At 38.8% G+C, this 27,981-nt stretch overlaps 1 protein-coding gene across 7 annotated transcripts in view; it reads left to right on the top strand.

Annotated features, from left to right (window-relative positions):
• DMD (dystrophin) overlaps positions 1-27,981 on the top strand; it is a 2,261,655-nt gene that overhangs the window by 1,620,491 nt on the left and 613,183 nt on the right. For all 7 annotated transcript variants that reach the window (XM_070462101.1, XM_070462106.1, XM_070462102.1 and 4 more), the window contains one exon: positions 6,066-6,183. In XM_070462101.1, the coding sequence (XP_070318202.1) occupies positions 6,066-6,183 (118 nt within the window). The remainder of the gene's footprint in view (positions 1-6,065; positions 6,184-27,981) is intronic.

Raw genomic sequence — 27,981 nt, 5'->3', positions numbered from 1 at the left:
GCTGGACCAGTAAATGAAAGGCAATTAAAGGCGTAATCTTTATATTATGAATAAAGAATATAGATTAGATTATAGTACTAAAGCCACATTACATTTCCTGAATTAGAAATTAAGCTGAGATAATGTCAGAGAATGCACTTTTTTTTTAAAAAAAATGAACACTGAAGTATCAAAAAGACATGCTATCTACAGATTATTCTCAAACGGTTCTGAAAACAAATATAATATTATATCCACAGATACTATATATATATATATGTAATGTTAGAATGATAAATGATAAAATGTGGCAAATATTAACAGTGAATCTAGGTGAAGGGTACACGTGAATTCTTTGACCATTCTTATGAATTTTCCATAAGTTTCAGATTATATAAAAGTAAAGTGAAGTGAAAGTGAAAGTCAAGCAGTCATGTCTGACTCTTTGTGACCCCATGGACTATACAGTCCATGGAATTCTCCAGGCCAGAATACTGGAGTGGGTAGCCTTTCCCTTCTCCAGGGGATCTTCCTAACCCAGGGATCGAACCCAGATTTCCCACGTTGCAGGTGAATTCTCTACCAGCTGAGCCACACGCAGGAAGCCTATATAAAAGTAAAATGCTTTTTAAAAGGTACTTCTTGAGTGAATGAAGGACAAAAGGCTAACTACAGTTAGAAGGTGCTTATGAAGAAGTTACCACCTGAGATGCTGGTAGAGCATTCAGAGTAGGGAAGTTCTGCCCAGCAGGAAAATATGCAAGTGAGTTTACAATGCACATGAGAAGAGAGGAAATGGAGGACAATAAAGACAACTTTGAATTTGGCCCATCTATTTGCAGAGGCAGTCAAATGCAAGAATAGAAGCCAGAATTAAGGTGCTCAGTGAGGCAGTTGAAAGCTAGACAGATGATTAGCATTCTCACAGGTAAATCTCTTTCCATTACTAGAAAGACTACAATTTAAGACCCACCTGATTTAAATGCTGATTTTCTTGCATGCATAAAGTAATTCTATAAACTCTCTCACCTTGTCAATCTTTAATGTTAATTTTTTAAAGTTGTAAATAAGAGTCTAAGGTCTCCATTTTTACATAATATGTAAGTTGGATTCATGCTTATTTCCTGAAAATGGCAACAACTGAAAATCACCATAGGCCTTTATTCTAAGTTTAACTATGTGAAGATTGTTGGTTTTTGTAGAAAAATACTAAAAATATAACAAGTTTCTGGTTAAGGTCTTTGCTTAGACATATAAATACTAAATATTCAACTACACATCTAGAGTTTTCTATTGGAGTATTATTTAGGTGGAATTTCATTTTAACAAATGCCATTACAAAGTGTAATTCTTTCTAAGAGTCTAAAATGACCTACTTTTGGTATGCATGGCTCCATTGTTTAGCTGCTTTTTATAGGATTGCTGTTTATAACCACTTCTTTCAACCCTGGGGAGACTTAGTAGGATTAACGACTTCTGATTCACTTTGTATTTGAAGGTCTTTTTTTTTTTTTTTCTCCATCTTTGCTCAGCTAGTGGAATCCATGTTGAATTCTCACCTCCAAGGGGTAAGCTGTTTTTAGCAAAGCCCAGTAGCTGGCTTATGACTCCTTAGAAATAGCATTGATTCCCGTCTTCCTTTGTGCTTGTTTATTCCAGAATGATAGATCCGTGTAGATGTGCTCAATTATCATGCTTAGGTACTGTTAAGCATGTAATAGTTTTAGTTTTATTCACTTAAGTTATAAGTATCTGTGTTCATATTAGAAAAATAAGCATAATTAGCTTTCTACTGGTTTAGTATGACAAATATAGACCACTAAACCCAGAATAAAGAATTTAAACAATGGAATACAACTGGAGGTCAAATGAGGATGAATATTAGAGGAGAAAGAGAATACCATCTGCTACCAGATTGGGGGCAGGAAAAGGAATTTGTAGATGGATATTTTGGAAGTGGGTAGTATGAGTAATGATTATATCCAAAGTGTTCTCATCTGTGGGTAGCTCAGATGAAGGTCATTGTATTTGAGAATTTATAGGATTATGAAACTAAGTTGTCAAGTCAAAGAAATTGTGATAGCAAATAGAGTACACTCAAAAGAAAACCAAATGAAAAGAAGAAATAGTTGTTCCTCCCATTGCATGCATGTGTCCTGTTTTTTAGCATGAAGATCTTTCAGTCACTGTTTGTATACTATCTTAACAAAAAGCAACATTAAATGAATGTCTTTTTCAAATCCTTCCCTTTATTTTTGGAAAGAAAATTTTAAAAAAATTCCTATTCTGCTCTACTGTGAAACCACTGTTTAATTAGTATATTCAGTTCAGTTCAGTCACTCAGTCGTGTCCGACTCTTTGCGACCCCATGGACTGCAGCACACCAGGCTTCCCTGTCTATCACCAACTCCCAGAGCTTACTCAAACTCATGTCCATTGTGTCAGTGATGCCATCCAACCATCTAATCCTCTGTCATCCTCTTCTCCTCCTGCCTTCAATCTTTCCTATTAGCATTTCATAAATCCCATATATATAATATATATTCACACATTATTATTATTGTACAGTTTCTTTTTTGAAATTGATGTTTGTCTATGTTGACCAGAAAGTGGGATAGAGCTATAATTCTGTTTTGAAATATTTTAGAAAGGCATAGTTTTATTGCAGTCATGAATCTCCTTGGATTTTTAAGGAGGCTTCTTCAAAGGATGTCATTAATAATCTTCTCAGGTGCTTACAAAGTATGTGTCTGTCAGCAGAATTAGAGAATCACCCAACTAGAGAACAGGTTTCACAATACCCTGAGACCTATTTTGTTCATTAGAGAGGAAAATGGCTTGTTTTAAGTCTAAATTGACATGCTTGCTAATTTCATCAGTAAAAGCTGTTCATTGTGGTCAGGTTTAATTTAGAGCCTGGTAAGGTTCAGATTAGAGTTGATCAAGTTACTTCTACAACAGACTTCTTAAACGAACTTTGTAATCCTAAAAGAAAGGAAAAATCATAGCCATCCTTGGGGTTATGTATCCAGAATTTAAACACAAAGAATGGCCTGATTGTTTGAGGCTGGGTTAATATGAAATCAAAGGGAAATGACAATAAAGATCATCTTTGCTATATAAAAATTTCCAAGTGTCAAAAAACACAATTTTTTTACTTAAATTGCATAAAGTATGCCTAATGTATTCATTTACTACTATGTCCATAAGACCTGAAACAGTGCCTAGCATTTGATATTTATAAAATGAAAGAATGAGTCAGTAAATAAATGAATGTATGTAGTTTGCTAGCTCTGTGCATTTAGAGGGGAAGATTTGAATTTATGGTTTCTGGGTAAGTCTATTTTTCAAAAATCTATTATTGAATGTATTATACATTTAAGAGTTAGAAATTCCAAAGTAACTTTTTGGCTTGCTGTGTCACAGATGACCAGAGTGTAACAGTCTAACCCTGGAAAACATCTTTCGTAAAATCTGTCTGTGACTATATGGTTCCTACTTTAGAATTTGTTCAGGACTCTCCAACTGACTTATGCCACTTACTTCAATAGCTGTCTTTGGCAATTTGTTCCATATTTCAAACACACTTTTGTGTAAAGAAACCATAAAAGTTAGAAACCTGAAAATTGGATTTTTCTTCTGAGTAATCGCAGCTTACAAATGTGGAAAATTTGTTAAAAGTTAACCCCTTCAATTTTTCAATACAGAGAGGGGAAAAATGCTCAAAATAGATGGGCAATGTTTGTGTAAGTTCTTCCCATTATTTTGATAGCACTAAAAGCAATTGAGCTCAAATCACAGGCCTATTTCCTACCTCTTCACAAGAGAAACACTATAGAATGATCAAAACTTGGCCTTTCTAAATACAAAAGTCTTTAGAAAATCAGCACCAAAGGGCATAGTAGATAACTAATGTCCATGAACTTTACCATCTACCACATTTCACCTCTTGACTTTCATTGGCCTCATGTGGTAGTAGAAAGAGCATAAGATTTAAAACCATGAAGACTTCTGGCTTAGTTTTTTAGTGTGGTTATTAGGAGAATAAAAATGAGGGAACGTGTGTAAAACATCTGTCACATAGCAATTTTAAAGTAATGCAAACCAATAAAATGTATTCAGTTTTAGTACAAGGACAAAGGAGATACCTTACTTTTTCCCAAACTTCTTTGAAAATATCACTGGGGTTTTGGCCCTTCGTATAGAGAGAATAGATGACAGAGGCAATAAATGGACACTTGAGGGAAGGAGAACATTGCTACCTATAAAGTATATATTGTATGGTCAGGCTACTCAAGATGGCTGTCTTCTTGCTCTCTATACGTCTCTGATTGACCAGTGCCTGCTTCACTTCTACCCTCTGCACATGACTGACTTCCTATGTGCAGTACCTGGCACAGACCCTGACTGGTGATCATGTTTATCAAAGAGGCAGTGAGGTGCGTACCCTCTACTGGTTTCCCTGATAACTAATGATCCCATCTGATATCATTTCTCCTGTAACTAGCCATCCCTCCTCCCCTTCCCCAATGAAGATTACCCCCACTTGCTACCCACCCTCTGCTGTACATGGTGGGGTGTCACCCCAGAACCTTGCTTCAGACGTGTAAGCTCCCCCATTCATTAGACCACTGATGTCTCTGTCGCTGACTCTGGGCTCTTTTTTTTCAGTCATGAAGTTGAGCAAGTGCAGGCTTTGTGGGTCTGCGGGGTGCAGCCCAACATATATATATACTGCTAAGTCGCTTTAGTCGTGTCCGACTCTGTGTGACCCCCATAGACGGCAGCCCACCAGGCTCTGCCGTTCCTAGGATTCTCCAGGCAAGAACACTGGAGTGGGTTGCCATTTCCTTCTTCAATGCATGAAGGTGAAAAGTGAAAGTGAAGTCGCTCAGTTGTGTCCAACTCTTAGTGACCCCGTGGACTGCAGTCTACCAGGCTCCTCCATCCATGGGATTTTCCAGGCAAGAGTACAGGAGTGGGGTGTCATTGCATATATATATATGAAAGATATATATACTTATATATTCCTCTATACTGAGTTCTGATATATATGAGAAACTGATATATATGGAGGAACTGATATATATATACTGATATATATGGAGGAACTCAGTTGGAATGTTATCTTTCATATATATATATAGATGAAAGTCACTCAGCTGTTTCTGACTCTTTGAGACCCTATGAACTATACAGTCCATGGAATTCTCCAGGCCAGAATACTGGAATGGGTAGCCTTTCCCTTCTCCATGGAATCTTCCCAACCCAGGGATTGAACCTAGGTCTCCTGCATTGCAGGTGGATTCTTTACCAGCTGGGCCACGGGAGAAGCCCATATATATATGGCTTCATTCTCTTTGGTACTTTTTTAAAAGCAGTATTAAAGTCAGTTTTAATACAAAATACAAATACTAACTTCTAGTCTGATGCTTTCTAAGCTTGCCTGATCATGAGCATTAGAAAATTTGTTTAAAATGTTGATTTGTAGCCCTCCTCATCCCATCTAATTCATTCACTCTAAAGTGAGGCAAAAGAATCAGTTGAATCTTACTAGAGTCAATTTTGGGAAAAGATTAATTTAGCTCATCTACATCATCTTCTCATTTTATAGGTGAGAAATTTTAAGCACAAAGAAGTTAAATAAGTTCTCTCTCTTAAAACACTTCTCTGTCTTTTCTGTTTCTAAAATATACACCTCAATTTTGACACTGCACAACATGAGATTACTAGTATAAATAGCCATCAGTGTCTTAAATACATTTTTATAATTCAGAATTACATTGGTTACTCGTGGCACTCATATTGGTGTACGTAAACCCAGGAACACTGAAATGACTCCATCTAAGCTCTTAACTAGTGAAGCAAACCCATAATCAAGATTTTCACTTGAAATATTTTTGGTATCAAAAAATGAAACACATATCTTGTTAAATTGCTTTCTGTAAAGCCTAACACATTAGAGATTTATATCTAATAACATCTTGTTTTATTTCTAAAAGTGCCTTGGTTGGTTTTTGAAAATTACCCATAAAAGGAATGAGCAGTGCTGGAGGAACTCAGTATTGTTCCATTTGTTCCTTCAGGCAACACTGCAGGACTTGGACCAGAGGCGCCCCCAGTTGGAAGAACTCATTACTGCTGCCCAGAATTTGAAAAACAAGACCAGCAATCAAGAGGCCAGGACCGTCATTACTGATCGAAGTAAGTCTTTCTTTAAACAGGCATGTGAAACTTAGGGAAAGATGTGTGAAAATCTTCCATGATGACTTAAGTTCATACACCTCCGTTACGTTTATAAAAATATTGCGACTATCGTAACTAAGGTTTTTCAGTCCATAATGTTATCTTTCAATAACCAAATGTAATTCCAGGAAATAGATAAAAGATAAAATTTGTCAGTCCAGATTTATGTCGTTGCAAAGCATGGAGTGGCAAGCATGGGTGTGGCATAACACCCCCTCCTCCTCAGTTGTCATGTATCTGGGCTGGCATCCATGGAGATGCCATTCTCTCCCCATGTCCTTGGTTGTTGGTTCAAGCAGGCGGTTTCTTCCAGGACCATTATTTTCTTTCCTGTCTGCAGTGGCACTTTCAGATCTGGACGTCGCTCGGTTGCCCTCATTGTGTAATATCAGAGATCTTTGTACCATTCTCATGCCACATTGCGGGGGAGGCAGTGGGAACTTTGAGAGTTTCTTTAAGGTCTACGACTAGACATTGCACATACTCTCTTTACACAGGATGCTTCAGACTGACTGTGCATGGGGTCAGAAAGAGGGCTAGAGAGGAGATAGAGTAACGGAAACTGTTCTCCATCATATTTTTCTCAAAGGCTCTTCTTAGAAAAAAGGCCGAGGTCACCACAGCTAGTAAAGTCTCTTGGATCTCCCTGGTTTCCACCCTTCCTTCCCCCTGTCTTCCCTCCAGGAATACATACTGATACTAAATTTTCTTCCTCTGCAATGTCCCCTTATGTCCCTCCCCACATCCGGAGGAGTGTTTTCTAGTTCAGGAGGAGGGAAAAACCTTTGTTTAATCATTCTTTTTTCCTTCCAAAGCTTTTGTCTTACACCAGGCCTAGGCTTTTGAAACTTAAAAACCAAGAGTCTATGTCTTCATAATATACATTCTGTTGTGTCAACACTTCCCTAAGGAAGTAGAAAGCAGGGTGTCTGGCAGCCTGTATATTGGGGGAGGGGAAAGAGTAACGAGAATCAAAAGTTCTGGTTAATATTTTGAAAGAAACATTTAATATTCAGAAAATATTACTCACGCTTGCATTTATTAGGTAAATAGTGTTAATAGCTATTATTTTGTTGAATACCTCCCAGGTATCAGGCAGTATATGAGGTGTGTCTGTGTATGTATAACATCTTTACAAAATCCTGTTGGCTAAATTTCATAATCCCCATTTTATAGATGAGGAAACGGTTTCAGAGAATGATTAATCAAATTGTTCACGCTAACCAAACAAGCAAGGAGCAGATCTTGGAATTTGCAAATGTCTCTTTCTGGCCTAGAAGTGTGTTCTTTTTAAAATGTTTACCACTTCTCATCTTGTTTTGGTTAATGACCTTAATCACTAGGACTAGGACTAAAGGCTATTTCAATATGCAATTATGGATGTTTAGATTCACTTCCTGAAGACACTTCCTCTTTGAGTTGTAGTGAATATTAATTAATTAAAATAGACTCTTCTTGATTTTGAAATTTTAACTCTTTATTGTTGATCAAGCAATGTATTTGGATATATGCTGATGTATTATTAGGCGTCAGTAGCCACTACAACAGGCTCCCCAGGTGGCTCAGCAGTAAAGAATCCGCCTGCCAAGCAGGTGATGGTGGTTCTATCCCTGGGTCAGAAAGATCACCTGGAGAAGGAAATGACAACTCACTCCAGTATTCTTGCCTGGGAAATCCTGTGGATAGAGGAGCCTGGTGGGCTACCGTCCATGGGGTTGCAAAGAGTCGGACATGACTTAGGGATTAACCAGCAGCAGCCACTACAGCAAGTAAAGTAAATCTTAGTAGTTTAGAACAGTAGAAGTTGACTTTTTATTCTGGTATATTCCACAGTAAGCAGCCCATAATAAAGTTATTCAGGGACCCAAGCCCCTTCTAACATAGAACATCAAAGTGTTATGCGTTTGATCGGGCAGGTGAGGAACCATTATTGACCATTGGAATTTGCTATGAGCCATGCCTGGAAGTCATACACATGACTTTCTTCATAATCTGTTGGCTGGAACTTGTCACATGGCCACATCTAACTGCAAGGGAAACTGGAAAATATTATCCAATGTTGAGTCCAGGAAAAAGAGCAATTAATTTGGTAAGAAACTAGTCAGTCTCTTTCACAGCTAGTTTGGATAGGAAGAATGCACTTAAGTCTATAATTATGTGTAATGTATAGGATGTCATTTCTATAACCAGCCATACAAAAGCAAAATTGCCCTGTAATGACCAACATAGATAGCTGTCCAACTGATAGAGTGTTCCTCCCTTATAGTGAAACCACGAGGCTTCCCTCACCAGGCTGAGACACACAGGCCCAAAAGAGTGAATCTTAGTGAATGAGTTATGAGACTGAGATCCCCACTACAAAGTTAAGTACTCTGTTTCTTGCCTGAGAAATATGGAAACTTGGCTAAGATGTTTATGAAAATCTGAAAACACTATACAGAAAGTCATTTGTTATTTTCCTAATGAAAAAGAACTTCATTTTTCTCCCTAAAAGGAAAATAACACTAATCTATTTTACAGTATCCATTCAACTTTGTCTAAACAGTTTCCATTATCCCTTGCAATCTTTTTTAGATCTTGTATTGATGCTTTTTCATGATGTAGATTAACACTGAGTGACTGGAGGGCAGGTTTGTGTATCTCTGCTAATATCTAGTGATTTGAATAGTTCTGCTTTTCTAAGCTTTTGTCTTTTAGAAATGAATACCTTTATGAATATTTTCAACATAGTGGAAAGATTCCAACCCAAATGGTCCAATAAAGCATTTTCTTAAAAGCAAGTGCCTGTTGAGACTTGCCGTATTGCTTATTAAGAGCCTAAACCAGAATCTTAGTTCTAAATATGCCTGGAGCCTCTATTGCTGTACCAGGATAATTCTGACAAGATATGTTTATCTAAACAATGTCATTTGCAGCCCTGCTATACTTCAGTTTATCTCTCCATTTGAAATCAATAAAATGGGATGGAAATTCAATACTCATAAAGTTTCAATCGTGTTCAAAATAGAATTTTTCTTGGTATAGATTTGGTTTTCAGGGAACGCGTAGAAATAAAATACTTGCTCATAAAAGTGTATTTTCTTATTTGAATATTTCACTATTCCCTTTTTATTGCCCTGAAGCTTCTAGAAATACTTAAAAAGGAATCAGCTAAGTAAAGAAAAATATTCAATAAGTATATAATACTATATTGAAACATGCGACCCTCCTTGGTAAATCCAAGTTCATAACTTTGAACAGTTGGGGAAATCTATACATAGTTATTACATTCTGTCAGGAGAAAAGTCCAGTAAAAAGCAATTCTTCTCTCCTGGTAATACCCATGCAAAAATCTCAAGTAATTGGGTCTGCATAATACTGGCCATGTTTCACTCTATAAAACTGTTTCCATGGTATCTGTTGTTTTCAGGTGATTATATTGATGGAAATCATGTTGTAATAATCAAGGTGAAAGCGTAAATTTCATTCTAAGAGCATTCAGGTGAAAAATTCCCCTCACTCTGTCTGATGTTCAAACTGCTCATTTTCCATGACTCCTTTGGCTGCTGAATGTGTCAACCATTCCTGGTCATTTTCTTCTGCTAGATCTAGAAGCGCTAGATCAGGAGACCAAAAACAGATAAGAAGGATCTAAAATTGCTCCCTTGGAGGTTTCTGAATTATGCAAAACTCGTGTTGATATCTGTTACTACTGCAAATCTTAGTACCATAGTACCTCTCATAACAATGAGGAAGATACGGAAAAAAAGAACTGCTCTTTTACTGTTCTGTTTATTCTTCAAATAATATTGATGAACATGGTTTATCTGACATTTGTATTTGAGAACTTTGCTTTTATACTTCTCCCTCCATAACCCCCACCATTGCCATTTTAAAGATCTATGGCAGCGGTCCCCAACCTATGTGGTACCAGGGACCAGTTTCGTGGAAGACAGTTTTTCCACGGACATTGCTGGGTGGGATGGTTTCAGGATGATTCAAGTGCATTACATTTATTGTACTCTCTATTTCTATTATTATTATCTCAGCTCCACCTCAGATCATCAGACATTAGGTTCTGGAGGTTAGGGACCTGTGATCTATGGCAATAGCACATCCAGGTATTAAGGGCAAGCTGCCTGGACTGGTGACTTACTACCTTTGTGACCCTGAACAAACAACTAATCTCAGTAAACTATCTGATCTGTTTTCTCCTCTATAAAATAAGATTACTTCTGTCTACTTCAAGGTTAGGAGAATTAAATGAGGTATTACATGAAGAGCAGTTCAGTTCAGTTCAGTCACTCAGTCGTGTCCAACTCTTTGTGACCCCATGAATCACAGCACGCCAAGGCCTCCCTGTCCATCACCAACTCCCGGAGTTTACTCAAACTCATGTGCACTGAGTCGGTAATGCCATCCAGCCACCTCATCCTCATCCCCTTCTCCTCCTGCCCCCAATCCCTCCCAGCATCAGGGTCTTTTCCAATGAGTCAACTCTTCACATGAGGTGGCCAAAGTATTGGACTTTCAGCTTCAGCATCAGTCCTTCCAATGAACACCCAGGACTGATCTTCTTTAGGATGGACTGGTTGGATCTCCTTGCAGTCCAAGGGACTCTCAAGAGTCTTCTCCAACACCACAGTTCAAAGGCATCAATTTTTCGGCACTCAGCTTTCTTCACAGTCCAACTCTCACATCCATACATGACCACTGGAAAAACCATAGCCTTGACTAGACGGACCTTTGTTGGCAAAGTTATGTCTCTGCTTTTTAATGTGCTATCTAGGTTGCTATCATAACTTTCCTTCCAAGGAGTAAGCATCTTTTAATTTCATGGCTGCAATCACCATCTGCAGTGATTTTGGAGTCCCCCAAAATAAAGTCAGCCACTGTTTCCCCATCTATTTCCCATGAAGTGATGGGACCAGATGCCATGATCTTAGTTTTCTGAATGTTGAGCTTTAGGCCAACTTTTTCACTCTCCTCTCCCACTTTCATCAGGAGGCTTTTTAGTTCTTCACTTTCTGCCATAAGTGTGGTGTCATCTGATCTGAGGTTATTGATATGAAGAGCACTTATATCCTAAACATAGTAAGAGCTCAGTGAATGCTATCTCTTGTTTTAATTATAATCTGATCCAGTTGTTTGAATGCTTAAGGGAAAACATTTAAAGTATTTAATAAGCTCTTGCTCAGACAGTAAAGAGTCTGCCTGCAACACAGAGACCCAGGTTCCATCTCTGTGTCAAGATCACCTGGAGAAGGAAATAGCAACCCACTCCAGTATTCTTGCCTGGAGAATCCCATGGGTGGAGGAGCCTGCAGGCTACAGTCCGTGGGGGTGCAGAGTCAGACACTGAGCCACTTCACTTTCTTTAGTAACTGTCTGATGTTTTTACTACCTTTCTGTTTAGAAAATGTAGAAAGAGTTTTATTTTTTTTTCCATTTATTTTTATTAGTTGGAGGCTAATTACTTTACATCATTGCAGTGGTTTTTGTCATACATTGAAATGAATTAGCTATGGATTTACATGTATTCCCCATCCCGGTCCCCCCTCCCACCTCCCTCTCCACCCCATCCCTCTGGGTCTTCCCAGTGCACCAGGCCCGAGCACTTGTCTCATGCACCCAACCTGGGCTGGTGATCTGTTTCACCCTAGATAATATACATGTTTCAATGCTGTTCTCTTGAAACATTCCACGCTCGCCTTCTCCCAGAGTCCACAAGTCTGTTCTATACATCTGAGTCTCTTTTTCTGTTTTGCATATAGGGTTATCGTTACCATCTTTCTAAATTCCATATATATGTGTTAGTATACTGTAATGGTCTTTATCTTTCTGGCTTACTTCGCTCTGTATAATGGGCTCCAGTTTCATCCATCTCATACACACCAAGGAAACCAGATCTGAAAGAGACACGTGCACCCCAATGTTCATCGCAGCACTGTTTATAATAGCCAGGACATGGAAGCAACCTAGATGCCCATCAGCAGACGAATGGATGAGGAAGCTGTGGTACATATACACCATGGAATATTACTCAGCCATTAAAAAGAATTCATTTGAATCAGTTCTAATGAGATGGATGAAACTGGAGAGTTTTAGAAGATCAAAAGAAGAAAGTTGCTTTGGAAAAGATGGAATAATATATATAAATAGAATTAAACAAATATTTGAGAAAACCTTTATGTGAGTGATAATACAAAAAGCAAGGTAATTTATGTAAGCTATTTCAATATTTACTCTAACCTTAGGAGGTGGGTTTTATTATAGAGACAGAAAACTGAAGCTCAGAGAGCTTAAGAAACATGCCTACGGTCCTAGTAAGATGTAATATGAGGGACTAGGATTTAAACCGATGCCTATATAATTCTGAAACCTAAGGCACATCAAATAGTAAAGGCTTGCTAGTCAAAAAATACAAAGAAATATTTACTTGAGAGCTTAAAATATTAGGAGTAACCTCAGTTTTCTATAATCTGTATATAGTGTTTTACTTCTCCCATTTATATTGTTCTCTTCTATGCATTTACATGTCTAATTATAGGATTGTCACTTACACATCTTGGAAGTGTACACAGTACTAGTTGTTCAATGTTGACCAAGTAGATTCACTTCTCTAAGCCATGGTTCTGACATCTGTCATGTGGGGTTAATAATAATACTTAAGCTAGTAGGGTGATTATAAAGATAAAATTATGTGATGTTTCTCAAGTGAAGACCTGGCATATACTAGATGCTCATTAAATGGTAGATATGATCAAGATGAGATGAATTTGATGCAGAAAAACTGGACCTGGGAGAATATGTAGGGGAAATCATAAGTGAAAGTGAAAGTTGCTCAGACCTGCCCCACTCTTTGCAACCCCATGGAATTCTCCAGGCCAGAATATGGAATGAGTAGTCTTTCGCTTCTCCAGGGGATCTTCCCAACCCAGGGATCAAACCGAGGGTTCCCACATTGTGGACTGATGGATTCTTTACCAGCTGAGCCACAAGAGAAGCACAAGGATCCTGGAGTGGGAAGCCTATCCCTTCTCTTGGACATCTTCCTGACCCAGGAATCAAACTGGGGTCTCCTGCATTGCAGGTGGATTCTTTACAAACTGAGCTATCAGGGAAGCCCTAGGAACTTCAAAACAAAATACCAAGTCTTAAGTGAGAATTGTTTCTTTTAAATTGTTTTTCCAGCTAAGACTTTTGCAAAGTGGTCCAGATTGACTTTGTATAAATTTTAAGAGAATGAATTTGTATCACATTACTTAAAGAGCTGGTGTATAGGGCTATAGAGAGGAGAATGCTCTACTGTACAAGAATAAAAATACACTCACAGGATTTTTGAATTAAGTGACAATTTTATAGCAGTTTTGTCAACCCATCATTCATTGCTGCAGTCAAATGTAAGAAATCCTTCGTGGTGAAATAAAAAGACTTTGTTATTCTCCACATTTTTATGAAATCTCTACTGCTAATGAAATGCCAGCCAATATCTTCCTCTCAGGTATTGTCTAATAGAGAGTTGCTTATTTTAGAAGAAGTGGATTCAAGCATATCAATTTCCTTCTTTTGACATCCAGCATTTGCTGTCAACTGTTATAACTATTACAAACAGCTCTCAAAATTCACACCCACCAGGATGCCACTGGCAACCAAGGAATTCAGTTCAGTAAATATTTGAATGCTTACTCTGTGTTAACATCAGAGATGATGGAGGGGATACAGGGAGGAATGATTCAGCCTTTGTCTTAAAAGAGCTCACAATCTAATATGGGTATTTGGACAAGTGTATCTGGGCAAGGCAATCTAGGGTAAGGACTTCAGTAGAGAAATATTACAAGATGCAGAGAGATCACACAAGAGAAAGGGTGATTGGATCTGAACAAGAGAGGGTCTTGGAATGCTCCCTGGAAGTTAAATTTTGTCTAAAAATTCTACATTTGATTAAGATTTTGAAAAGTAGGAAGAAGCTGGAGAGGGAAGAATATTTCAGGAAAGAATGATAGGAGAATACATAATTAGACTTACTTGGTTAGCTATGGTATGATGAATGAATTTATAGGAGTATGTGTGTATGTGTGTGAGCACATAGGTTGTGGAGGATAAGGCAGTAGACAAAGTCCGTGAGAGCAGTTAGGAGCCACGGAAAGCCTGAGCTAGAACAGGGGCAGTGGAGTGAAAAGAAAGAACTGAATTAAGATATCCAGTCGACCTAGCATTAACAGAATTAGGACATGGATTGGATGTGTGGAATTGAAGATCTAAGAGAGTGCTTGCCTTAAAAGATTTTGAGATTTGGTGCTTTGAAAAATGGTAATATCATAACCAGAGAGAACTCAGGAAAAGGAGTTGATTATGGGTGATAAAATAATATGCTTAAGATATAGCCGATGACCGGAATGAGAAATTGTTGAAAAACAAAGGGAGCTTCAGGAGTGAAGTTGTTTCTAGACAGATATGGAAGTTACTTGGAGTGGATAAGCTTACATAGAGATACGGTGCTGAGTGAAAAGCAAAGCGGACCTAAGGAAGAGCCTGAAACTTGGTTTGCATGTAAGGGATGTAAGAAGAGTTAGCCCCGCCCCCCAGACCCCCCACCAGTGGCAACTTGCAATATGTTATAGGTGCATTTAGACACACACTGATGAATGAGTGTCTAAACTTTGCACTATATTTTGTTTTCTGTATCTTCTGCAGTCTAATAGTATAAGTTTTGGTACAGTGGACCTTGATGTTATACCAAGGAGTAAACACAATAGCACTTTCTCAATCCTACTACAAAATAAGAATTTTGATACATATTCTATATTGTTATTATTAATCATTTCTTCCAATGTTGTTGTTTGCTAGGAGTAGTGAGTTTATTAATCAGCCTTCTTCAGAAAACTCACTCACTCCCTCTCTCTTTACATATATATATATACATATACACACACATATCTCTAGAGAGATGCATACATATTGATTTTTATATATTTATTTTTATTTAAATACTCACACATTAAGATAAAAAAGTGAGAGATTTGAAGGAATTGGCTCATGCCACTGTGAGAACTGGGGTGTCTGAAATCTTCAGGGCACTCTAGCCAGATGGATAGTCAGAGAAGAGTTGATACTACAGTCTTAAGCCCAAAGGCCATTTGTAGGCCAAAGCTTTTTTGCTTTTCTAGGCACTGTAGTCTTTTCTAAGGATTTCAGCTGATTGGATGAGGCCCTCCATGATTACGGAGGCTGATCTGTATTACTCAAAGTCTACAGATCTAAATGTTAATCATATCTAAAATGTACCTTTATAAAAACCCCTAGGCTGATGTGTAAACAAACAACTGGGCATCATCCTCTAGCCAAGTTGACACATAAAATTACCTATCAGAGTGAGGCTTATTTTGCCATGTGTTTCTTCATATATAAATTTCATGATTTCTTTAATTGTCTTTTGTATCCAGTTAATAGGGTACCTGGAAATATATATTAAATAATGGAAATGATCTTTAACATCTTAATGAGTTTCAGAGCTCCATTTCAGTAATTGCAATTCAGACACTACAATTTTTACCTGTAAAAAACAAGTGTATGTGTTTTTTTTCTTTATTGTGTGAAACTAATACTGAACATCTATCATGAAATAGTTCTATTTTAATGAATCTCATTTTTAAATTTTATAAGAGAATTAATATAAAAATATATTTGAGTAGACTTTAAAATCAAATTAATTGCCATGACTATATTTAATCATTAGTCTTTCATGTGAGTGTGTAATCAGTAAAATAAATATACTCTATTTAAAGTGACATAGCTACAATTATGAATGTTAAGTACCATTTTCTACTAATTGCTTATTTTTTCATTATGTTTCTTTCTAAGGAAAAAGATTTAGATTAGCAAGTGTTCCATTCATCTACTCTAAAAGCTAAATATAATGAACGTAACTATAAATGAGTAGGCTCCTCTGTCCATGAAATTCTCCATGTGAGAATACTGGAGTGCATAGCCATTCCCTTCTCCAGATGATCTTCCCAATTCAGGGATCAAACCTGGGTCTCCTGCATTGTAGGCAGATTCTTTACCATCTGAGTTACCAGGGAAGCCCAGAATTAAATGAGATGTGCTCACAGGAGGAATTCCAGATTTTCATACACTAGCATTTTCATCCTATGGCCTAATAGGGCATTGCAACTGAAAAACCTGAATTTCTTTTATATTTGGGTACCTCTGGGCCTAAGGAAGAATATTACTCCCTGGTGATACTATACAGTTTAGATGAAGCTATGCCAAGGGTTAGCTATCTTCCATGGACTGCTCCTTTTTACGATTATCTCAGCTCTCCTTAGGCACTGGAAGAATGTTGGGATTACTTGAGATCTGTAATTTCTTTCTTTACCAAATATCCTCATTAATAATTTGAATTGACATAACAAATTACTGGCCACTAGTCTCTATTCTTTTATACCTTCCTTAAGGGGATCATTTATGAAGTAAGCAGGATTAATGGGTTGTGACTTTTTTATATGCAAAAGACTGAGCTGGGCTTACTCTACTCGAATGAAGAAAGGGAGTTTGTGTATACCTGTTGCTGCAAAATAACCCCCAAACTCAATGCCTTAAAAGAGCAACAATCATTTATTATCTTTCACAGATTCTCTAGGTCAGGAAGTCACTAGTGACTTGATTGAGTGATTCTGTCTTGGGATTTCCCATGAGATTGCAGACAGTAGGCACCTGGGTCTACAGGCGTGTGAAAGCTTGACTGGGGCTGGAGGGATCACTCCCAGGGAGGCTCACTCATGTCATTTGTGAGGTAGTGCTGTCTCGCTCGGAGAAGGCAATGGCACCCCACTCCAGTACTCCTGCCTGGAAAATCCCATGGATGGAGGAGCCTGGTAGGCTGCAGTCCATGGGGTCGCTAAGAGTCGGACACGACTGAGCGACTTCACTTTCACTTTTCATTTTCACACATTGGAGAAGGAAATGGCAACCCACTCCAGTGTTCTTGCCTGGAGAATCCCAGGGACGGGGGAGCCTGGTGGGCTGCCGTCTATGGGGTCGCACAGAGTCGGACACGACTGAAGTGACTTAGCAGCAGCAGCAGCGGCTATCTCACTGGTTCTTTTCTCCATGAACTTCTCCATGGGATTGCTTGAGTGTCCCTGTAACTTAGCCTCAGAATTCATACTGTTCCTTCTCTAAGAAATTATTTGTCACAGATCAGCCCTGATGTAATGAAGTGGAGGAAGGAGAGACTTTAAAAATCATAAATAGCAGGAGGTAAGTATCATTGGGGGATTTCCTCCCATGGGGCACTAGCAGAAAAGAACCAGCCTGCCAATGCAGGAGATGTAAAGAGACATGGGTTTGATCCCTGAGTCGGAAAGATCCCCTAGAGGAGGGCATGGCAACCCACTCCAGTATTCTTGCCTGGAGCATCCCCATGGACAGAGGACCTTAGTGGACGACAGTCCATGGGGTCACATAGAGTTGGACACGACTGAAGCAACTTAGCACACACACACAAGGATCATTGCGGAGCACTTTGGAGCTGATCACCATAGGATTTTTTTTAAGCCTTAGAATGAAAGTTTTATGAAACATGATCACATGTTGCATTGAACATCTCCATCAGACACTCCAACAAATGTCCAAGCTCCCCTTCCCCTGAAAATGGCAGACCACCCATGTGTGCCCTTGTTCCTCCTGTACACATTGAAAGGAAAGAGAACCCATGAAAACTTTTCTATAGCTGCTGGACATGGTGGTAATTATGTCAGATCCACCCAGCCTAGCTCCATGTGGAGAATATGGGATTTGGAAAGAAAGCTCTTGAGCTTTGGAAGCCTCCCAGACAGACCTGGGCAGCTAGCAGTTGGCTGTGGGATAATGATGACAAGGATTATGACAGTGATGATGATTCCTTTTATGTTTGTGAGATAAACACCTAAGAATGACTCTCCTTAATTTCGTTTTAAGAGTAATGTGGTGCTGAAAGCAGTGGATCTAAGATGGGCAAATGTGGTTTAAATCCTGCCCCCGCTCACCATTAAAGATCCTTGGCAGCTTACATAGTCTCTCTCTGGTACTTTGCTTTTTCATCTATAAAATTGGGCTCTGATGCCTTCTGTACCAGATTGCTCTCAGGATTAAGTGACGTGACATCGAGAAAAGCCCTTCTCAAATGGCAAATCACTACAAAAATAACAGTGTCTTGATCATCTTGGGTTGCTATAACAAAATACTATAGACCATGTAAGTGAAATAATAGACACTTATTTCTCACAATTCTGAAGGCTGAGAAGTCCAAGATGAAAGTACCTGCAGATTCAGTTCCTAGTGAGAATCCCTTCTTAACTCTCCGAGGGCCAGTTCGCAGAGAGCAGAATGTCAATCCCATCGTGAGGACACACCCTCATGACCTCATCTAAAGTTAATTGCTTCCCAAACGCCCCATCACCACATACCATCTCATGGAGAATTAAGGCCTCAGCATGTGAAAATTGGAAGGACACAAACATTCAGTCCATCACATTCCACTCACTTCCTCTTTGACAGTTCCACTGGGTCTGCAAGGTGTCAACAGTTACAGGGCCCTGCTAGAAGGGTAAGAGTTTTCTACATCTAGAAAATGGGTACATGAAGATTGAGAATAGTTCTTCTGTCTATACACAGAAATTTTAATACTTGTCCAAGAAGTTTTCCTTCAGAGAGTGTTGATTCTCTTAAATTCCAGTCTAGGGCCTTGGAAAAAAAATAGGTTCTACATCAAAACTTTCTGAATGAAATGCTTTATAGTATTTTATTCAGTATTAAGATAAAGCAAAACTATTTATGCAGGGCATTCTACTTTTATGCTTTCTAGCTATTGCATAGTCTAGTTTATTGCCAACTGTAAATATTCTGACTCTGGGTAGCAGGAGTCAACCCACTGAGAGTCCCCTATGAAGTCTACAGGGCAGTGATAGAACAGTAAACCTGGCCGTTGCAATCAGACTTTTCTCTTCAGTAAAGGAACCTTAGAATTGTTGCCTTGTGCCACAGCTAGCTTGCAGAAAAGTAAATAGAATTGGTGGAGGGAAGGAAAGGCAGAGAGTCATATACCAGCCTGATTTCATTTGTTATCAGAAAAATGTGTACTAAACAAGAGAATGTTTGAAGATAAAATTGGGTCTCAAATGTACAGAATAAGAATGAAAAGAAAGCACCTCTCTCCATAATTAAACAGAAAACGGTGCTGTGAATTGATACAATGCAGTCATCCTGAAAATGTGAACATCAAGTGTAATTGTGCAGAAAGATAAGGTAATATGAACGACATAAGAATATATAGGCTCATGTTGGCCTGTTGAAACAATGGCACTTTACTGACTCCTCCTGAGAGATTTGGTGGAGTCTGAGCTGTTGTAGGGACCACTGAAAGGGAAAGCCACCATCCTATTGGACTGTAAAATGGAGGGATTTTCTTGATGATTGCTATTACTTGGAAATTGCACAGAGTTTGAGAGTATCAGGTCATGTGTCTCTCAGTGTTGGGCACAAGGCCAAACATACTTTGTGGCACATAGCAATAAATTGAATGGGAGTTATATATATATATATATATATATATATTTTTTTTTCCTTAGCATTTGGCAGAGCACCCAAAATGTCAAGGTTTTCCTCTCAGTAGTTAGGAGTTTTGATAACTGGAAACACATCCCAGAAAACTCCAGAATATATGAAACATTTGAGATGTTAGAGCTGTTAAAATGTTTACTTATTTATTTGGCAAAGTCAGATTTTGTTCAAATCTTAAACTATCTCATAAATAATAATATTTTAGATTGGTGTTACATTTTATATGAACTGGACCAAGAACTCTGATGCATGTGTGAGTTGATTTGATTTCCACAGTATCACCTAAAGCTGATACAGTTATTCCTCGGTGAATACCCAAGTCTACAGCTGCTCAAGTCCCTTATATAAAATAGTGAAGGACAGTGAGTAGAGCTGGCCCTCTGGCCACAGATATAGAGGACCAACTATATTGTCCTCATTAAATGAATGAAGGTATCAAGAATGATAGCTTTTAATACCTTGTTCAAGGTCACCGCACACATAGCAAATGGTAGAGTCACGATCTAACCCAAGTCTTTTGATTCTAAAAAGGATAGTAGGTGGATGTTCTTTCCCCAAACCAATGCCAAAGGGAGACAACATTTGAGATTCAGTTATTGAAAGTTTGTAAATAAATATATATGTGAAATAAATAAATGTATATAGGTACACATTTATATACCTAATTATATTCTTATATATTCATGCATACATAGATTTACATGAAAATTTTATATTTTATATGTAATACTGATGTATATTTATATATTTATTAGCTTATGATAGATTATTTCAATTAAGTTAAATTATACCGGGTATTTATTGAATCATGAGACTTAAAGATCCCTAAGGGGATTCTTTCTTAACCTTAAGGAAAGTCACCTTTAAAACTTCTCAGATAAGGAGCCAACATATGTTAAAAACCAAAACAAAAAGGTTTCCAGCAGGAGATTCTTTTCCTCTGTTCCACTGATAGCTCAGAGATGGGAGTGCACCAGAGAGCAGGTCTCTTTCTCACGTAGTCACATTTGTAAGTTACTAAATGCCAGAGATGAGGAGTTCTAAGCAGCATTGTCTCTCTGAGGACATCATCTCCCTAAGTGTGTTCATGCAAGTGTGCATGCTCAGTTGTGTCTGACTCTTTGTGACCCCATGGACTGTAGCCCACCAGGCTCCTCTGTCCATGAAATTCTCCAGGCAAGAATATTGGAGTGGGCTGCCATTTCCTCCTCCAGGGGATCTTCCCGACCCAGGGATCAAACCCACATCTCCTGAGTCTCCTACATTGGCAGATAGATTCTCTACCAATGCACCACCACCTGGGAATCCCATCCTCTGCCTAGTATATGTTTTATCTCCTTGACTGAACTGTAAGCTTCAAAGTGTGGCTCCTTTATGTTTGAATTCCTGTAATTCCAGCATTTTATTCTGAGAATAACAAGCACACCATAAGTACTTACTAATTGAATGAACTGTCTCACAGGGTAACTGGCAAATAGTGGCAAATAACTCAAGCTGCCATGAGTCACCATTAGATAGAATTAGCCCGAAGAGAGTAATAAAATGCCCTGCTTAAAAAGCAAACAAAAAGCAAGCAAAACCCATGGCAGACACACCCAGACTTTGGAATGATGAGTGGTTTTTCAATTGTAAGAGACTGAGAGTCTTTTTAGTACCATCTCTTAGAAACAGAACAGATTTTAAAAGCACCCTCATCTGATTCCTATCCACATACCTCATGCTGTGCTGTGCTGAGTCATGTCCGACTCTTTGTGACCCCATGGACTGTAGCTTGCCAGGCTCCTCTGTCCACTGGATTCTCCAGGCAAGAATACTGGAATGGGTTGCCATTTCCTTCTCCAGTGAATCTTCCCAACCCAGAGATCAAATTCAGGTCTCCCGCATTACAGGTGGATTCTTTACCATCTGAGCGACCAGGAAAGCCCCCACATACCTCAGCCTTGCAGAAAATGTACTGGGCTGTGTGAGGTGTTCTCCAGTTCACTTATGGTGGCTTGTCTCATTTGAGAAAAATGAGAATGCCATGTAAAAAGAGAGTTCTTTCTAAATCTTTAGAACCCTCAATACTCGCTGCCACCACCCCAAGCATGAAAGTGGAAATTTGGATTCAGATTCTTGGTATCTGTGCTATTTTAATGAAAATGTCATTTTCCTTTTTATCATGATGTTTGTTGAAAGGGTTCAAAGAACTCAACTCAGGAAATCAGATTACAACTTAAGACAAAATAAGAATGTGAATTTGTGTTATATAAAGAAAACAGTGTATGACTAAGTAGCTTGTTGTTCCCAGGGGAAGTAAAATAAATATCAGCTTGGGGCAGCCAGCAAGATGTGCTGTGGCCATTAAAAACATTATATTCCTTGGCTTTACACTTCATTAGGTGGGTAATGAGTTGTACATATTTTAAGACTTAAAACAACCAGACTGACCATGATAGTTTGCATCAGTTAGTAGCAGAATTGGGGATAGGCACTTGGGAGATGGTTTATTTTAACAGTACTAATCATATTTCATTTATGTTTTGATGAAATGGTATCATTTCATTATTTTTACTTCCTAGTTATATGTATATATATACTAGCAACTTGCATGGCCGTTCAAAACAGGGTAACTTTATATATTTTCTGAACTAGAGATTATATAATAGGTCTTTATCAGGAATATAGGAGCCAGATTCCTAATTCAAAATTCCATCCTCTAAAGTCACTGGCATATACAACTGTCTAGTTCAGATAAAAATTGTTGACTATATAGGGAAAGAAAAGTAATTTTCCTTCTGCCCTTCTAGGTTCTTAGCTGAGACACCTGCCATAATAAAAGATAAACAGGAGAAAAACAGAAGTTTAATAACATGAATACCCAAGAAAATTGAGTAATTCCCTGAAATGGCCCAAGCCACTACCTTTAATATTCAGCTAAAGACAAAAGAAGATGTTGGCGGTGGGAGGGAAGCCAGTTATGGGAAGCTGCCAGGAAAAGCACAATGAACTAGAGTAAGGTTGTTCTGCAGGTTTAAATCCATGTCTTCTCCTTTGATGAGAGTTTCTAGAGATTTTTAAAAATTTTTTAAAAATTTATTTTATCGAGGTATAATTGATTTACAGTGTTAATTTCTGCTGTACGGCAAAATGATTCCATTATACATATGTATACATACACATTCTTTTACAGATTCTTTTCCATTACGTTTATCACAGGATATTGAACATAGTTCCCTGTGCTATACAGTAGGACCTTGTTGTTTATTCGTCATATATATAAGAGTTTACGTCTGCTAACCCCAAACTCCCACTCCATCCTTCCCTCCCCTGCCTTCCCCTTGGCAGCCAGAAGTCTGTTCTCCATGTCTGTGATTCTGTCAAATACAGCATTTCTTAAAGACAGTTTACTGACAACAACTATACTGTTATTGTTGTTGTTGTTGTTGTTGTTGTGTAGTTGCTAAGTCGTGTCCAACTCATCTATGATCACCTAGACTGTATCCCGCCAGGCTCTTCTGTCCATGGAATTCTCCAGGCAAGAATACTGACGTGGGCATTCTTTCTCCAGAGTTTCTAGAGATTTAGAATCATTCTTCTCTTCCTGGTACAAAGAGCGAGACACCCTTACAAATGGAGATTTCCGTTATAAATGTAAATGTCTCTTACAAAAGGGTAACTTCTCCTCAGTTTTCAGAGCTTTTCCCATGCCTGCTTTTTCTTAAAAAGAATCAGACTGAAATACTCCTTATACAAAAGAGCTATATTTTGGGGTGACAAATTCTGCTCCCCTTCAGTGCTTACTAATTAAATTTACCTTCAAGCTATTAGAAAGAAATTAGATACAGATTGACTCTCTTTTAAAAGAAATAGAACTGATGAGACTGGTGACTTTCTTTTATAAATGTGTAAATCTGCCAATATTTTATAAGGACCTAGTATATACAAATAAATCAATTTGGGTTGAAAGATTATTTTACTCATTTCCCAAAAGCTGAATTATATTTTAAACTTGACCTAATATTTTTACTTAAGGGTGTGAATTAATATTTAAATTACATGAAGGGCAAATATAGGCTTAAAATAATGAAATTTTCATTCACACATTTGTATATCCAATGTTGATTAGGTACTTACAGTGCTTAAGGTTTCAGACTAGAAATTATATGGTATTCCAAGAAAGCAATAATATGCTCTCCTAAATTAAGTTATTTGTTACTAAATAGAAATAAATTTATTATAATATTAGTTAAGATTTATGTGTGCCACAGAAGAAATAGAAACAATATTTGTATAAATATATGGGTTTATGATTTTTTTGATTTCCCATTGTTAACAAACAAATTACTTAATATATTTGAAGATCTGATTGACTTTACTGGGTAGTTCAAATGGGGAAGAATTTCATTTAGTAACTAAAAGGGCACTCAAAGGAAATGTTCAAAATAAAAGGTATTTATAGGAAGGGTGAGGCAAGGAAGCAATTAAGAAAAAAAAGGAAAGGGTTAGTTTTAGACCAGGACACATTTTTTAGGAGGAGGGGAACTGCAGGAGTTTTACATGCAGATTGCTCTTGTTCCTCTGAGAGATGGAGAGGGCTCACAGAACAGATTACTGCCTTGATGCTGACCAGAAAATTCCAGACTAGTTGATTAAGGTTACATTTCTGGTGAAGGTTGAAATTGGAATGAGTTTAGGTATTAAATCTAGGCTGGATATCATGGACCTTAGCACAGGTGATGCCATTATGGGCCTATACATTTTCTCTTTAACAAAATGTAAGGCATTAGCTTCACTCTCAACTACAGCTCTGATGAAGCTTTGTTGATCTTTGGCGTGGTACCTATAGGTCGTGACTTATTCTTTTTTTTTTTTTTTTTTGCTGAACCCTGGTGATACTCATAGGCCAGAACTTGAGTCACAATTTTTAAATTGGTCATTTTCTTCACTTATTTTCTGAAGTTCTGGTCTTCAGTTCAGTTCGGTTCACTCACTCAGTCATGTCTGACTCTTCTAGACCCCATGGACTACAGCACGCCAGGCTTCCCTGTCCATCACCAACACCCGGAGTTTACCCAAACTCATCTCCACTGAGTCATTGATGCCATCCAACCATCTCATCCTCTGTCGTCCCCTTCTCCTCCTGCCCCCAACCCCTCCCAGCATCAGGGTCTTTCCAATGAGTCAGCTCTTCTCATCAGGTGGCCAAAGTATTGGAGTTTCAGCTTCAACACCAGTCCTACCAGTGAACACTCAGAACTGATCTCCTTTAGGATGGACTGGTTGGATCTCCTTGCAGTCCAAGTGACTCTCAAGAGTCTTCTCCAACACCACAGTTCAAAAGCATCAATTCTTCAGCACTCAGCTTTCTCTATAGTCCAACTCTCATATCCATACATGACTACTGGAAAAACCAAAGCCTTGACTAGATGGACCTTTGTTGGCAACGTAATGTCTCTGCTTTTTAATATTCTATCTAAGTTGGTCATAGCTTTTCTTCCAGTGAGTAAGCATCTTTTAATTTCATGGCTGCAGTCACCATCTGCAGTGGTTTTGGAGCCCCCAAAAAATAAAATCTGCCACTGTTTCCCCATCTATTTTCCATGAAGTGATGGGACTGGATGTCATGATCTTAGTTTTCTGAATGTTGAGCTTTAAGCCAACTTTTTCACTCTGCTCTTTCACTTTCATCAAGAGGCTCTTTAGTTCTTTACTTTCTGCCATAAGGGTGGTGTCATCTGCATATCTGAGGTTATTGATATTTCTCCCAGCAATCTTGATTCCAGACTGTGCTTCATCCAGCCCAGCATTTCTCATGATGTACCCTGCATATAAGTTAAATAAGCATAGTGACAATATACAACCTTGACCTACTCCTTTTCCTGTTTGGAACCAGTCTAACTGGTTCATGTCCAGTTCTAACTGTTGCTTCCTGACCTGCATACAAATTTCTCAAGAGGCAGATCAAGTGGTCTGGTATTCCCATCTCTTTCAGAATTTTCCACAGTTTGTGGTGATCCACACAGTCAAAGGCTTTGGCATAGTCAATAAAGCAGAAATAGATGTTTTTATGGAACTCTCACTTTTTCAATGATCCAGCGGATGTTGGCAATTTGATCTCTGGTTCCTCTGCCTTTTCTAAAACTAGCTTGAACATCTGGAAGTTCACAGTTCATGTATTGCTGAAGCCTGACTTGGAGAATTTTGAACATTTCTTTCCTAGCGTGTGAGATGAGTGCAATTGTGCGGTAGTTTGAGCATTCTTTGGCATTGCCTTTCTTAGGGATTGGAATGAAAACTGACCTTTTCCAGTCCTGTGGCCACTGCTGAGTTTTCCAAATTTGCTGGCATATCGAGTAGGGGGATCTTTTTTCCTGTTGGTCAGCATCTGTGAACATACATTTAAAACTTTTGAGAGGATACAGTATGCCAGGGGATTATTATGGAATCTATAAGCAGGATGATTCCCAATGTCTGGAGTGCATTTTGGAGCCCTGGTACCCAAGACTTAATACAGTGAAAGGAAGACCTACCCTCCCCACCCCACATTGAAGGAGTCACTCTTTTAAGCCAAGTGGCTTACTCTGTGATGTTATATAAGTGGGTTTTAACTTCCTCAGAGAGTTCAGTCCAGCATAGCAGGTAGTGTTGGTTACAGCACCACCACATCCTTGCTTAGCTAAAAGAAAATCAAGGATTATCTTATTATCAGGGCTTCCCAAGTGGCTCATTGGGTGAAGAATCCACCTTCGATGCAGGAGGCACAGGTCAGGATGATCCCATGGAGAAGGAAATGGCAACTCACTCCAGTATTCTTGCCTGGGGAATTCTGTAGACAGAGAAGCCTGGTGGGCTGTGGTGCATCCTGTCGCAAAGAGTCAGACATGACTGAAGCAATTGAGCACACAGCTTATTATCCAGAAGCAACTTGGCCAGAGAGTCTAAGGATTTTTGTTGGTCAACTGGTGTCTTAGCAACAGAATCTACATCTCTAAGAGTTAAGGGAAAATTCCTGGTCATGATGCTGAAAACTCCACATCTGTGCACCAGTGCAGGATCAAATCTCAGACAGAGTTTTGGGTGATGTAGAAAAGAATAGCTTTATTACTTTGCTGGGCAAAAGGGGACACAGCAGGCTCCTGCCCTTAAAATTGTGTGTCCCAATTCTGGGCATATTTGGTGAGGACTTTTATAGCAGTGGTCAAGTGCTGGGTTGCTGATAAGGATCAGAGTATGTACAGGACCTGCATTCCCTTAATCTGACCTCAGACATTCTCCTGATGAGCTTCTGTGGTTCTTGAGGTTATCAAACTGTGACCTTCTCTCTGGAGTGAAGAATAGTTCAAGTCCTTAACATCTTTTATCTGTTGGGGGTTTTAGTTCTGCAGCAGAACTCAAAGCTGTTGTTGTGTATATCTTTGGAAGAAGAACCAAGACCCTTCCCCAAAGCGGCACTATTGTTTCTTGGCTGCTCTTCCATTGTCTCCACATCCCCTCCCTTTCCTGATTAACAACTCTTTGAACCTGCCCTTTGGAACTCAGGGAAGGAACAAGGCTGAAGCCTATTCCCTGCAAATAAGAAACGGGGGACAGAAAAAAGTTTCTGCGTCCAGGAACCCCATAGGGTCGTGCTTGATTTCAGTCATATTCTCATCTCTATTAAAGCCTAACCAGGAAAGTAGCTCTGCAGTAGAAATAGTTCTTGAATCATGAAAGTCTCTTGGTAGGTCATGTTTAGAATAGCTAGGGGCGCTGTTAGATAACCTAGCAGGCATAGCTCAGCTGTATGCTAACCTAGGCATTCATGAAAGTTCAAGTCAAGTCGCTCAGTCGTGTCTGACTCTGCGACCTCATGGACTATACAGTCTATGGAATTCTCCAGGCCAGAATACTGGAGTGGGTAGCCTTTCCCTTCTCCAGGGGATCTTCCCAATGCAGGGATCGAACCCAGGTCTCCAGCATTGCAGGCAGATTCTTTACCAGCTGAGCCACAAGGGAAGCCCAAGAATATTGGAGTGGGTAGCCTATCCCTTCTCCAGGGGATCTTCCCGACCCAGGAATCAAACTGGGGTCTCCTGCATTGCAGGTGGATTCTTTACCAACTGAGCTATCAGGGAAGCATTCACAGACCCAAAGAAAATGATAAACATCACAGACAAAGACCTGAAGGGCACGATTCATTCCTGTTAAGGA

This window comes from Odocoileus virginianus, chromosome X (assembly GCF_023699985.2).
Source record: "Odocoileus virginianus isolate 20LAN1187 ecotype Illinois chromosome X, Ovbor_1.2, whole genome shotgun sequence".
Taxonomy (NCBI): domain Eukaryota; kingdom Metazoa; phylum Chordata; class Mammalia; order Artiodactyla; family Cervidae; genus Odocoileus; species Odocoileus virginianus.
This window is presented reverse-complemented; position numbering and strand designations above follow the sequence as displayed.